Here is a 15,626-nt window from a genome sequence, read left to right as displayed (position 1 = left end):
GGTTTATATATGTTTAATAAAGCAATTGCTTAAAATTAACGGCAGGAAAGCATTTCAGAAAGCATGAAAACTGTCTCCAATATTCATCTTAATTGGGAGAGACAACTGAAACAACAAATGTAATGTTTTGTGGAAGAATATGATCTAAGATTAACACATTTTATAATATAGTAGAATGAAGTACTGTTAGATTAATTTCAAAATGTTTTTTATGGAGAAGATTTTACCAAATATACATAAATTTTATAGGAAACTTTTCATTTCAGAGCATATAATTTTAAATATGTGTTAATTTATCTCAAAAAATTGAATTTAAATAGAAAATGCATTTAAAATTATTTTAATGTTTGAAGCATAATACTTCCAATGGAAAGATCTCTGCTTTCAAAAAATCTGATGAACATTTTTCAGTGTGTCTGATTACTAGAAAATATTGGATGGATATTTTTTTCCTACTTTGCGCAAACTAAAATTATCCAGTCCATTAGTCTCAGGCTTTTATTTCAGGTTTTGAGGTAGAGAATACCATGAATGAATAAGTTTGTTTTTTTAGTGTCATTGCACTGTGTAGTGATGCTTTCTCATTCAACACCTCTGTTTGCTTTACTTTTCCCCCTGCTACTTTCATGTTTGGATTAAGCACAGGCTTTACAAGAACATGTGCTTTCTCAAAAGTCTTTATTGCTACGTGATTCCATGGTAGATGGAATATATTGTTCTGTCACAGCAATTTAACACTGAAATAACTCTTCTGATTTCCTGATTTTGTTGAATGTTACCCTTTCATATATCAGTGAAATCAAGCAGAGTTGCAGCATTAACATCACTCAAATGGCATGAAATTTGTTTCCTGATTAGAAATTTTTTTTTTCCATGAAATTTGTTGTAAAGTTGACTGTACAACACCCATGTGCTTTTTAATACAGATTTGTATTTATATTGACAGCTCAGGTAAAGCATTCTTCACTAAAGTGCCTGTCTGCATTTATTTCTCAATAGGTAATTATTACTAGCATTCAAAATGATGGATGTATATTTCCTGGTGTGTTTCTGAATATGATTCAAAAGAAGGGAAGAATTTGAGATCCAGTGTGACTAATGTATTGCATCATGTATTTTTATTTCAATGATAAGTATACAGGCATAATATAAATGAACTCAATATATATATATGTACAAGATTTCTGGTGTTGAGAATTATAAGTACTTATCTAAGATAAGGTATGTGCAAGAACAGATACTCTTTTGACCCACTAAAATTTTAAAGACAGTATGCTTGGATGCTCAGAAGAACATAAAATATATTTATTTGGGTTAGGAAATGCATGTTATTTTATTTAATTTTGAAAACTCTCTTTTTGAGTAGATAATGAAGTGCCAGTTGAAGATCAATTTGCATTTTGCAAGGCCTTAAAGAACAACTCTCTACAACCACTGCAGCCCTTCACAACTGTATTTTAATTTAAGTTCATCATTTGTCTCTACATTTAAGTTACCATTCAAGTTTCTGTAATAGCTTCAGAAGTCCTCATCTTCACGAGTAGAAACTTATGTTAGTAAAAAATGTCATTTCTCTCCTACCAGTAAATGACATTTTTCCTAAAATCCTCAGGCATTATAGTAAGAATATTTAGGAAAGTTTTATAGTATCAATTTAAAAGCAGTAAAAACTAGATAGCTATTTTACATATGCTGTCCATTTTCAATGTCTATTAATCATTTCCAGTGCCTTTGCAAAGTGTTTCCACCTTCCAAACCTCTGGCTTACGGATTTCAAATGTTTGCTTTCAGATATCAACATGGCAGGAGAGCCAAAACCATACAGACCAAAACCTGGCAACAAACGTCCACTTTCAGCACTTTACAGGTAAGTCAGATTTCACCCTTATCACGATACAAATCAGATTCATTAGAAGAATTATGGTAAACTGAAATGTTTATTTTGTTTTTCATTTTTCATTTTACATTTTCATTTTACATTTTTCCAAATGTATCCAGCAATGCAACTGTGTAGCACATGAGATAGACAAAGGGGTCTATCCTCATTATGGTTTGATTTCATATGAAATATAATCAAGCTCTTGTACACACCAAAAGTTTCTGAATGTGAGCAAAAGAATCAGTCTGACACTGTGTGCATTTATTGAATCTACCCAGAGTAGTGTTCTAACTTCCAGAAATAAAGACTGTCTATTTGGTGCTCGTAGCAAAAAAGCCTAAATGGCACCAACAAGGAATTGGCCTAGCAAAATTCCTGACTGGTACTTAGATGAGATTATCACAGTATGTAAATAATGCCCCTCTTTTGATTAGAAAAACAAATTCCCTCTACTTTTTCTGAAGTGAAAATTGAAACAACAGAGAAGACAAGTAGATTTAAGGCCCATATAAAAATGCAGAATTTAACAAAATTATTTTATACAAAGTATACAATAAAATTATAAAACTGTCGTTTACAAACTCTACTGACAGAAATACCAGTGGGGTGTTTTGTGAACTGTTTATTAAAGTCCTCACTTCTGGAACTACAATCAATAATTCATTTGGCTCTGTTTTAAAAAAAGAGCGTTATTTCAATTTTTAATCCTTATTGCCTGACTGTGACTGTTCTTGTCTCTTTGTATTTGCTGGTGAAATAACTAATAATTTGAAAGCAAAACCACTGATTTCTCATTGATATGTGTATCAAGGGTGAGAACCAATGTCTATCAAGACTGGAATTAATCTTCATGTGTTCAGGAAGGCACTGATAGTGTCTTTTTCCTATTCCCGGATGATTTTTTTTTCATACAGCTTGTACAAACATGAAGAAATCCCTACCTTTATTAAAAAAAATAATTAAAAATATCAAACAATTAAACATTGTTAGGGAGATTGATAGACAGACATGCACAAGACACCGCTGCTCAATAAACCTCACTTCCCTTAGAAGTAGGAAAAACTTCAGATCCATGAAAGGAGTTAAGGTTAATTTCTTCCATGGCTGAAATGCAGGTAGATGAGAGTGACATGTCAGTGGCCAAATGAGAGACACTCATATTGGACCTTTTAAAGCCTGGTTTGGTCTGAAACTATCATATGGAAATTCAAGGGTGGGATAAGATACCCTTAACTGAAGCAATAGGGAAATTACTTTTGGGGAAAATAAACTCTGTTTTATCATTACTCTCATTTGCAACCCATTAATTTCTGTAGGTGTAACTGGTAGTCATGTGTGACTGTGTTACTGCGTCCCTCTGTATTTCAAAAGATGTTTGAAGAAGTTATGTGGTTTCTGATATCTATATATCGTTCCACCTCCAAGCTTTTGAATGGTTTCTCATAAATGTTATACGGACAAGACAGTGATAAGTCACTGTGGGAAGTTCTGACAGATCTTTAGAGACAAAAAATGATATTTGGTTGTATCATCTTCTGGATCTCTCACAGACTATTTTTCTAGTTTCTTAGATTACATTAGGGTTTTTTTTGTTTGTTTGTTTGTTTGTTTTAATATAACTAGCAAAAGCCTTCACCTGAAGATAATGGAGAAGTTTTGTTATCCCACTATCTGTTAGCATGGGAGCATGGGAGCATCTGTTAGCATGGGAGCATATGGGAGAATGTTAATGGCTTATAAAATTATTGGCAAAGTCAGTATTTACTACGTCTTCATCGTACTGGGGACAGCTGGGATGGAGTTAGCTTTCTTCTTAGGCCCCCTTATATTACTGCTTTGGATTTGTCACTAAAACACATCATATTTTTGACTATTTCTCCACAATAATTGACCAGCATCAAGGCTTTCACTTTTTCCCACTGTGCCTTTGCTGTGAGCTGAGGGTGAGGGTGGCAAAGTACAGGGAAGGAACACTGTGGGATCAAACTGACCAAAGGGATATTCTATATTCTATCAAGTAGTTTCCAGAAATAAAAAATGGGGCATTTTGTCTTCCAATGTACCTATTGCTTTGTTGATCAGCCAATCTGATGTTTAGGCAATGGTCTGCCTGTGGCGGGTGAAAGGTAATTTTTTGCATCACTTGTTCTTATTCCCTTCCTTTCTTCCTTTATTAAACTGCATTTATCAAAGTCCATGAGATTTCTTTGATTTTACTCTTCCTATTCTTTCCAGCATCTAAAGGAAACAATAGGAAATGGGGGTGGGGAGTTAGATATTGACTGTATGGACGTTAAGCTGTTGGCCAGGGCCAACACACAGCAAACCTGGAGAAATTTAAGTGGAAAAATTGTTACCTTAGATTTTATTTGACAATGAACATTGGTTAAAAATTAACAAAATATTCACTCTGAAAAAGGAGGACTGTAAGAAGTAGAAAAAGAACAGTGGATTTCAGGAAGGACCGACTTCAATGAGCTCAAGATATGATAAGTGGGATCTCTGGGAAAGAAATGTTAATAATAAAAGAAGTGCATTAAAAATTGCATATGCTGTTCATAAGGTAGAGAAAAAATAGGAGTATAATAAAGAAAAATATGTAAGCATCAAGATCTTTTAACATCCTCGAAAGTGAAAAGAAATTGCACAAAATGTGAAAAAAAGATAACGTGACTATGAGTGAGTGGAAAAGAAAATCAGAATCATAGAATGTGTTTGGAGGAGACCATAAAAATCCTCTAGTTCCAACCTCCTGCTATGGGCAGGGTTACCGGCCACTAGATCAAGTTGCCCAGATCATCCAACATGGCCTTGAACACCTTCAGGGATAGGGTATTCATAACTACTCGGAGCAGTGCCTCACCATTCTCTGAGTGAAAAATTTCCCTCTATCATTGCCCCTTATTCTGTCACTATCAGTCCATGTAAAAAGTCCCTCCTGATTATTAACTCCTTTTAAGTACTAGAAAGCACAGTGAGGCCTTCTCTTCTCTGAACTTCAGCTGAACAAGTCCAGCTGCTTCTTTTGATGCAGCCCAGGATACAATTGGCTCTCCAGGATGCAACTGCACACTATTAGCTTGCATCATGCTTTTCAGCCACCAGGACCCCTAAGTCCTTCTCCATATGTATCTCTTTGTTAGTTCTTCCCCCTTGTCTGTAGACTAATCTCAGAGTGCTGCGGCCCAAGTGCAACACCTCGCACTTGACCTTGCAGAACCTAATTAGGTTCATGTGGTTCACCCACTTTTCAAATTTGTCCAGGTCTCTTTGGGTGGCATTGTTTCCTTCTGTCATACTGACTGCACCACTCAGTTCAGCTCCATGAGTGTGCTGGCTTTTCTCTAACAGGAAACCAGAATGCCTAAGGAAAATGAAGGTATAGAATACAACAAAAAGACTGGTTTTAGAGTAACTTCTACTTTTATATAATTTTATATAAATCTGTAACTTTTTATCATGCTGTAAGAAAGGTGAGAAAATAGTAAACCGTACAGGAAAGGCTTCTTTTGCATTAGCAAAAAGTTAGTTGACAAGCTATTTAAGAAAATCAATTTTAGCCAGAGGGATGGAATCAAAGAATTGGATTAACCAATATGCGAATGTGAATGTGAATGTGAATGTGAATGGAAATGTTATGATGAAATTCACCCTAAAGACTGTAATGAACTAGCTGAATTTGTGTGTGAACTATTATTGATTGTTTTCAAACTTATGGAGGTCACATAAGGTAGAATAACAGCAGGTATTGACAGGTGTACACCTATATTTTAAGAAGAGGAGAAGCCTTAAAATGATCAGATCAGCCCAGCTTTGGTTCCCAAATATGCAGTAGGAAAACAAAACAACAACAACAAAAAAAACAGAAACAAAATTTGTCAACACCTACAGGACAGTAAGATGGTAAAAAGGAAAAAATCCATCTGCATCATAAGGAAGAAATGATGTTGGACCAAAATAATTTCTTTCTTTAATAAGTCAGTAGATATAGTGTGTAAAGAGGAAACAGTAGATGTGATGTACGGTCATTTAACAAACTTTAACTCTGGCCCTATGCTATCTGCAGAAACATGTTCAAGAAACTTTTTGTTGTCCTGAACAAAACTGTCCAGCTTCAATCCCAGTTTATCTTTGGCTGCACAGATTTTCTCCCTGCAGAGAACATCTCTCTCATGTAATCTGACCTCTCTTCTAATAGCCATAAACTTTCCACCTAAGCTCAGAAGATCTCTGCTCAGCCAAGCTGACTTTCTGCACCTCCCAGTCCTAACACTTTGGTATTGACTGTTCCTGTGATGGTAAGAGGTGATACTGAAAAAGTGAACAGCGCTGATGAACAGCAATATTTTCAAAAACAGAATCAGGCAATTCCTTGAGCAGCCTGGAATCCACTCTCCCTTTTTTCTTCCTGTCATCAAAGGTTTTAAACTCAACTACTTCATGGTCACTGAGGCTAGGATGGCCACCAAATACTACTTCACTCACAAGACCTTCTCTTTACAAGCAACAAATCCAGGAGGATGCCTTTTCTTGTTGTCTCTCTTATGGATTGTACCAAGAGGTTACCATCAGTGTGCTTTCTGGACCTGTTTGTGCCAGCAATGTGGTATTTTCAGATGTGTGATATCCTATGATGCATTATACAATGTAATTTGCTAAAGTATCCAAAGTCATAGAATCTTAGAATCATTGAATCCTTAGAGTTGGAAGGAACCCTCAAAGGCCACATAGTCCAACTCCCCTGCAGTGAGCAGGGACATCTGCAGCTAGGTCAAGTTGCTCAGAGCCTGGTCCAACCTGACCTTTAATGTCTCCAGGGAGGAGGTCTTCACCATACCTCTGGGCAACCTGTTGCAGAGCCTCTCCACCCTCACTGTAAAAGACTTTCTTCCTTATTTTCAACCTAAATCTACTCTCTTTTAGTGCAAAACCATTTCACCTTGTCCTTTCACCATAGACCCTGCTAAAAAGTCTGTCCCCTTCTTTTCTGTAGCTCCCTTTTAGCTACTCTTATCAGGTCACCTCACAGCCTTCTCTTTTCAGGCTGAACAATCCCAGCTCTCTCAGCCTATCCTTGTAGGAGAGGTGTTCCATAGCTTGAATTGTTTTTGTTGCGCTCTTCTGGATGCCCTCTAACAGGTCTAAGTCTCTCCTGTACTGAGGACTCCATATCTGGACACAGTACTCCAGGTGAGACCTCACCAGTGCAGAGTAGAGGGGTAGGATCATCTTCTTCAATCTGCTAGCCATACTTCTTTTGATGCAGCCGAGAATACAATTGGCTTTCTGGGCTGTAAGCATTGCTGGCTCGTGTCCAGTTTCCCATCCACCGGTACCCCTAAGTCCTTTTCAGCAGGGCTGCGCTCAATCCTTCCATCCCTCATCTTGTAGAACTAAAATAACTAAAAAAATAATCAAATGGATTGTATTTCATTTCATTACATCATAAAATTGTTTTAGCCATTTATTTTTCATATTGGTTCTTCATCAAGGTGTTTACAAGGTGTTAAACACATGGTCTGAAAGCTTTAGAAGCCTAAAAACATATATGGCTGCTGCAGACATGAGGTGTGTGAGGTGAGAAGAAAGAACTGCTGGAGACTGTGTTGGGTACACGGAGCCAAATGTAATGTGGTGTCACTAATACTATTTGGAGGGAGCTGGGAGCAAACTGTCCCAAATTACATGCAAGTATGCTTGCTGACAGAACTAGTTTGTGTGCCAAGAACAACCCCCACAAAGAGTGAATTAATGCTTTTATAATGTAGGGAAGCAGGGAACTAGTATTTGGGAGTAAAATGGGAAGATAATTACTGAGCATTGTAGAGGTGTCTGTTCACTCTTCTTCGACATAATTCAGTATTCTAGTTGATTAAAAAAGCTTTCAAAGAGTTATCTGGGAGTTTTTGAACATAAGCTCCCCTTATGCCACACTCCAAGCTTCCCCATAACGCCATATATGCAAAACAGGTCTTGCTTCAGAGCCACATCTCGAAGACCCAGTGGAGAGTTATTCAAGGTGCACTGCTCCCAGTATTCCCACTGCTGGCTGGTTGTGAAGCCTTCAAGCCAGACGTTCACCAAGATGAGGCCTGCTCTAGAATGAGATAAGGAATGGGATGAGTGAACTTGTCTCATGTTGCTTCAGCTGGCCTGATCTCCACCCTGTGTTAGTTGGGTTCCCATGGCACTAGCCATCTGTAGTCTGGGCAAAGGTGCCCCTGGAGGCCATGCTCTTTAGAAGGTGCTCTCTGAAGTTTCAGGCTTTATGGTTCAGTTCTCTCTGAGTGGCATTAAAATGCAGTCATTTCCAATTCCCGTCCACTTCTCCATACAGTGCAATTCAGCATGCTTGATTTAACATGCTACTCATTAGCCATATTAAACAACCGTTACAATGGCATACATCTTGTGGCCTGTGGAGGAAATTAGTTTATTCAGAAGTCTAGTTTTAATATACTGGAGATATCCTTTTATTTACAGCACGCGATTATGCTTTTAATATCAGTGTTCAAGAGTTTTTCTTTTTTTACAAAAATACTCTGTCAGTTTCCTCAGTACATTTCATTTTTATAATACCCATCACAAAATTGCTTAGATTATGCTGCACGTCTTCCATATTCTTTAGGTTTGCAGTTTTGTTTCATACCAGAGGCTTAAAGAGCTGCTTACAGCCTTTCCCTGCTTGCTGTCCATTTCTCAGATGTATATTAAGATATTCTTTGTACTATGTGGTAGGTCTTCCATTCCTCACAGCCATCCATTTTTTCCAGTTGATGTCCTGAGTGCTCTTGGGTATTCTTCATTTCAGGAGAAAGTGTGACAGGCAGAGTGCCTGGCAACATGATCACCTCTTCCAGGGAAGAAGAATTCTAAGATCATTCCTCACATTTGAAAACATAACATAAACTCAAAAAGTTCTGTGCCAAACAAGCATTACTATTCTATTTGAATACTGCAGTATTTTGCATAATGCTTTCTGTAGTGTGCTGTGGGCAAGATATTAACTATGTGCTGTATTAAATACTGCTGTACTTATATAATAAAAATAACTGCAGGCATAAGGACCTTTCTTGATTTTGTTCTAGATTTACTATAACATTCTTCTTTATTCTTTTTTTCTCTTATTGCATTTTTGCTTCATTTTTATTGTTGGCTTACAAGAACCTAGAAGCACAGTACTGTCAACAGAAAATAGACCTGATCAATTATTTTCTGATACTTTACAATGGCATTAAAATGTGATTATGACTCTCAATTTTTAGGATTTTTTGCAAGATCTAAAAAAAAAAAAAAAAATTATTTATGTTTATGGAATGTAATTTTTTAAATAAATGCATTGTTTTGAGATCATACAGTCTGATATCTCTTTTGAGTAAGTGTAAAGTATTTCCTTTTTATATAAATACATCTTTTTGATACACTTGATTACTGTCCTTCATAAAATATTTTGTTTCAGTGCAGTGGGATATATCTGAGATGACTGTTGGTTTATGGTTTCTTCTGAAAAAAAGACTGAAGTTTAAATTAAAGTTTAAATTGAGATAATTTTAAATCTGACAAAATGTATTTTACTTTCATTTCTTTAAATAATATTCTCAGAGATCACATCTGAAGCATTCTCAACTTTACAGGAAAATAATTGATCATTTATTCTCAAATTCTCACAACTCGTAGCAAGTTTACTACTCTTTCAGAGAATAAATTTTTCCTAATATCCAACCTGAAGCTCCCTGGTGCAACTGGAAACCATTCCCTCTCCTCATTCCCTGTCCTATTGATAGTTATGCAGGAGAAGAGTCCTGCCCCCACCTTACTACAACCTCCTTTTAAGTAGTTACAGAAAGCAGTAAGGTCTCCCCTGAACCTCCTCTTCTCCAAACCGAACAATCCCAGCTCTCTCAGCTGCTCCTCATAAAAATTGTGCTCCAGACCCCTCACCAGTTTTGTTGCCCTTCTCTGGACATGCTGCAGGGCCTCAATATCTTTCTTGCTGTGACAGGCCCAAAACTGATCACAGTACTCAAGATGCAGTCTCACCGGCATTGAGTATAGAGGGATGATCAGTTTCCTGCTCCTGCTGGCAACAATATTTCTGATACAATCCAGGATGTCATTGGCCATATATAGAGCTCTGTGTTTCTCAGTAATGTCACTTTAACTGCAGTCACAGAGCTGTTTAGTGAGCAAATCCATGTGATCAAAAGGATTGGGAGAGCCAGCCAGGGGCATAAGTTTGCCCTTTCACATGATCCAGGCATGAATTGTCAGAGCCTAATAACTTCAGTGAAGGAAGAGTGGGAACATCCTTGGTAATACACAGGAAAACCTTGAAGACAAATCACAGATAGAGAAAAAGATCAAGAGATTCTTATTCTATCAAATGCACTTGTCATCTTGGATTATGGTTTCAGTCGTACTATTTCCAAGCTATGTTGTAACTGCAATAAGGACAGTAAGACTTATTTTTTTTTCTTTCTCTTCAGTATTATAAAACTATTACTTACTTCCTTTTAGAAACCATTTCTAGTGACTACAGGCAGGTATTCTTTGTCCACTCATCAGTTTTTGTTTTGTTCTGTTTTTGTATTCACCTCCATCAGAAATTTTAAACTATGATCTTGACTTGAAGGATTGTCCTGCACATATAGTAAGACTAGCACTCACCTTTGTTCCCTCTGCCAAATTACTCCTTAGACTTATGTTCTTTTAGCAATTTATTTTTTTACTTTGTTAGAGGAAATCAATGACACCTATTTACATACACCTGCATAGGAGGTCCATTCCTTTTTCCTAGCTCAGTACTTGTCCTCTTGCAGATGGTGATATATGGTATCACATGGCAGATGTTGTTTTCTTCCACAAAAGCGCAGACACCTTAATCACACTCGTGCTAAGAGTTTACAAAGTTTGGAGAAAAATAGCTGGTTTTCTTATTCTTGCTTTTTTTTTTTTTTTTTTCTGGTTTTTAATCTCCTTTCTTGCCTTTTGTTATCTCCTCTGAAGCCTAAAGCAGTATACCATAACAAAAGTAACTAACTGTGAAACTATCTGATTTTTTTTCATGTTTTTCTCACTGTTTATACTTAAGTGGAACAGAAAATATATTCACTACTTTTTGATGGCATTGAAATTACTAAGCCTTCTTTTTTTATCCAAGTGTTTGTGGTGTTAATAAAACTGAACAATTTTTGACAGATAAATAAGTCAGAAAATAAATTCCTAAAAGATCTAGACCACTGATGATTTTTGCCTGCAGGTAAACAGAAATAATACACTTAGCCATCCAATCTCAACAGTCTGAGCCCAGTTTCCATCCCAGCCATATGTGAGATTTCCATCCCTTAATATTTCATGGCTTTTTACATTTGTTTTAAGAAATTATCAGAATTTGGATTCATTGTTTACTAGCAGAAAAAAATGATGCCTTCTGTAAATACTCAGCTGTGCTTCTGTTATCTTAAAAAGAAAAATGGAAGTACCTGCATCATATAAAGAAAAATCAGAAACAGACACCTTGGTAATTTTTCCACATTCATGTTTTCATGAGACAGATATCAGACAAATAGTATCCCATTTTCCAACCACTGTTGTTTGATAATTGTCTTAACATCAGAGAAGTCTTAAAAGTGAAAAACTATTATTGACAGAGAACAGAGCAGGATTTTGCTAACATGGCAAACAAACAGCAGAATTACTCATTTTTATGAATTTAGTAATCCTATAATTGGAGCAGTAATCAGTAATGCAGGCTGTGCTGCTGAACGCCATTTTGTGGGCTCTTAATTAGACATCTGTTGTCATGTAAAGTAACTCCTCTAATTGTGTAGAATTGTATATGCAATTTGGTCTGGAAGATGTTTATATACTGCAAGGATGCAGTTTAGGTGGCTTGCAAACAGCCATAGACACGTGACACTGGATTACAATTTAGATTTCTGTGAACGCATAAGTAAGGCTGGATAAACGAGGGGCTGCAACTTACAATAAATATATTTTAGTCCTTAGAATCATATCAGAAAAAAACAATTTTAGTTTAAGAGAAAATGGATTGTTGGGTAAGATTACAAATAGCATAAAAGGCTATGCTGTGTAAAGCACAGAGGGACAATAGCAACATGTTAATATTCAGCGAGCTCTTAGCAGTGAAATTTTCCCACAAGCTTATTTCTTGGTGAATGTGCCAGTCAAGGAATACCCCGTTTGAAAATATATTGTCCTGATTGCCAGGATTTGTACTTACATACTGCAGATGATGCATAATTTCAAAAGATTTTTCTTTTTTTTTTTTTTAGGAATGTGTTACAAATTGCATGCTTTTTTGTTAGATTATGATTGCTATTCTTCTCAGAATATTTCAAAAACACCAGGTATTTTACTGAAAAATAAAAGATGTATTCATAAGTATGTGTGAATCCATTATGAGTTCTAAGAAATGAGCAGTTTATTTATCTATTGGCATGAAACTTTATGTTGTACTTTTCGGTCTTGAAAGAGTGAGATTACTCCAGGAAACAGCATGACAAGCATGAATCATGCACTGTCAAAACATTGCCCTTCCAGTAACTACTTTCAAGAGTTAGTAGTGTCATTGAGGGAAAAGGAGATTAAACATCTAGCCTTAGAATCCTCAAAGGCAATGGCTGCATAAACCTCCATCTATCTGTGACTACAAATAGCTGCACAGTACAGTATTGCTTGTGTGCATTAGATCTGTCAATGCTATTTTGTTCAGCCCAACGTGGTGAACTAATTCTGGACGTTTTTAGACCTGATCATATTGACTTGAATATTCTTACTCTGATTCAGAGCAGAAAAGGGTCAGGTGACACAAACTTCATGCGAAGATTGATTAAAGCTGTGAGAAAGAGGACTTTAACGTAGATAGCTAAGTACACACTACACCTTTTTCAAAATTCTTTCTTTTGTTGAAAGTATGGATTTTTGCAAAATGTATTAATGTATCACAGGAAACCAAATTAATATTTACAGCAGTGACATGGAGTTCCTTTCATTCTTGAGTTTGTTTCCTTTGCTTGTTGGAACAAAGGCACTAAATGAGTATGTTTTCAGCTGGGAAAGACAATTAGGGTCAGGAGGGTTCTTACCTGAAGGATGGATTATTAGATGGATATGATAATCTTTTCCAGTTCTAGCCCCTTGGAAATATTACATCACTCTGAACTTCATAGGTCTTGGGTATTTTGTATTTTGTTCTCTTTTTACTGCCTACAATTTAGATCACTTACTAACAAGTATGGGAAGCTACTTCCTCTCCATGCCCCTGCTTCTTCCCTCCCTCCCACAGTCCATCCTATACTATAGGGCAATAGCACACTCAGCATACAACTTAACAAAGTGGAATTTTATTGGTATATTGAAATAAACTTTTGCATATTCCAGCTACTGTTTTCATCTTTGATTCCTGATGTAATGAAAGATATCAGAAGGAAGAATCAGTCCCTTGAAAGCACTTCCTTCCAGTATTGAATGCTACTTTTTATTCTGTTATTACATATGTCAAGAATTTGTTGCTCACAAACCACATGACAAAATTGTTTTTGTTAGGGATCTACTTAACTTCAGTCATGTGTAAAAAAACTGTTTTATAAAATTTGGTAGAAGAATTTAAAAGGATGTATATTGTATTATCTCGCGTTAGGTTAGAGAGTTTCTTATCAGGTACCACAGACAATATCCCACGCTAAAAATTCCCTAAAATTCTTTTTCTGCACAAAGTGCTCTGACATTACCTTATTACCTTATTTTGGGCTTACGTACTAAGTAGAATGGGATAAATAAAATGTACTGCATAGTATAGCAGTTGCATAAAACACTATTTCTTATGTGGTTTAATCCATCAGGCAGGTCAGTACTATACCATCACTTGCTAATTCCCCTCTTCCATTGGCATGGGAAGGAGAATTGGGGAGGAAAAAAAAACAAACATAGAACTCATGGGTTGACATAAAAACAATTTACTAAAACAGAAAAGAAAGTAAAAAAGAAAATAATAATAGTAGTGATAACATCTTTACAAATCCAGTGATGCACGAAACAACTGCTCACTGCCCACCAACTGATGCTTAGTCACCAAACAGCAGCTGCCTGCCCAGTCAGCTCCACACAGTTTTTAATTTTTTTTTTTTTTTGCATGATATCAGATGTTGTGGAATGTCCCATTGTGCAGCTTAATTCAGCTGTCCTCATTCTGACACTTCCCAGATCTTTGTGCCCCTCAGTGCACTTTACTGGCAGGGCAGGACAAGAAGTTCGAACATTTTCAGCTCTGTGTGGTTTAGTTGTTGTGGCAGCAACTAAAACAACAGAGTGTTATCAGCATTTTTTTTCTTCCAGAACTAAAACCCAGCATCATAACAGACACTATGAAGAAAATTAACTCATGAATTTTCTACACATGAATGAAAAGCTGAAATTCTTTGAATTCCTGTTAGAAGTATTAATTCTTTCTGCCCTCTGTCAATTGTAGTCACTGCCAGACAAGGCAATATATGACATCAGCAACACTCGGTTATTCTCCTTGAGAAATCTGATTTGAAGTTGCAACCCAGAATGAATTGTCTAAGACAATTTTGTTCCTGATCATTGCTTTTTCTGATTCAGGATAGACAGTTTTATTACACTGAAAAGTCAGAATCAGACTAATAAATGACTAATATTCCACATATTTTTCTTACTCGCTCTGTAGAGGTGGAAATTATATGATCACCACTAGGAAAATATTGATTCATAATAAATTACTTTGGAGAATACTTGCCTAAAATTCATTTGCTTGTGTACAGTACAAACATTGTTAGAAATGTTATCTACATTTTCCCATAAATAGGTTTGGGAAGGAGAGGCAACGATTCCTTGACAAGAAGCAATAATGCTACCTTTATTCATCTCCGTGCTCAATCCATATCAAAGATGGAATTTAGATAATCAGCATTAGTGTAGGGAAGCTTAGCAGCAAGGAAAATAATAAGATACACTGTTTTTTAAATCAGATCCTGTAAAATGTCTCAAGACAAGAGCTCGGTTGCAAGTGGTAAAACGCTAAGTGGGAAATTTCTGGTGTTCTTATCTTAAACACATAGTGTGACAGTATTGTATCATGTCAGTGGTTATAAATTAATTATGTATGCCTGTACAGTGGCTGACATTAGTTGAGTAACTCTAATACCATACAAATATTTTTGTCTTTTGCAATTATACGTAGGTAAGAACGTTAGACTTTTCATAAAACTTAACTCAGAATCAAAAAGAACGAGAACCTCAGCCTTCCATGACCCATTTGTGTTACCAGTCAACTTGCCTTCCAACTTTTCAAATTGATATTTTGCCTAGACCTTTGGACAAACCAAAATTTTCTAGTGGGAAAACCATTTCAGGAAAGAATGAAAAGTCCTGATCAGTGCAGCTTCATTACCATTCCTACCCAATTAAAATATTATTCCTCTTCTTTACTGCACACTTCAGTATTTCTTGCATAAATGATACTTTTTTTTTTTTTTTGCAAAAAAATAAATAAATTCAGTTTTAACATTTTTTCCAGAAGGTGCATGACAGCACTCTCTCAGTGCTTATCAGTATTACTCTTTTTGAGAAACTGCATTTAATTATGTGAAATTTCTTCAGAACTCAAGAGAATTTGGTGTACTGCAGGCTAGAAAAGAAAGTAAAATATCTATAAAAGTTATTTATAAATGGCATTTGTAAAAATGATATAGCATGTTATTTTATA

At 36.1% G+C, this 15,626-nt stretch overlaps 1 protein-coding gene across 1 annotated transcript in view; it reads left to right on the top strand.

The window, feature by feature from the left end:
- The window catches only part of RALYL (RALY RNA binding protein like), a 186,963-nt gene that overhangs the window by 112,957 nt on the left and 58,380 nt on the right, over positions 1-15,626 (top strand). Inside the window, exon 2 of the mRNA XM_042840025.1 lies at positions 1,792-1,867. Within this exon, the coding sequence (XP_042695959.1) occupies positions 1,792-1,867 (76 nt within the window). The remainder of the gene's footprint in view (positions 1-1,791; positions 1,868-15,626) is intronic.

Source organism: Centrocercus urophasianus, unplaced genomic scaffold, assembly GCF_019232065.1.
Source record: "Centrocercus urophasianus isolate 14NV4802_14NV808 unplaced genomic scaffold, USGS_Curo_1.0 seq_11, whole genome shotgun sequence".
Classification (NCBI taxonomy): Eukaryota; Metazoa; Chordata; class Aves; order Galliformes; family Phasianidae; genus Centrocercus; species Centrocercus urophasianus.
The sequence above is the reverse complement of the archived record's forward strand: the minus strand, read 5'-3'. Positions and strand labels throughout refer to the sequence as shown.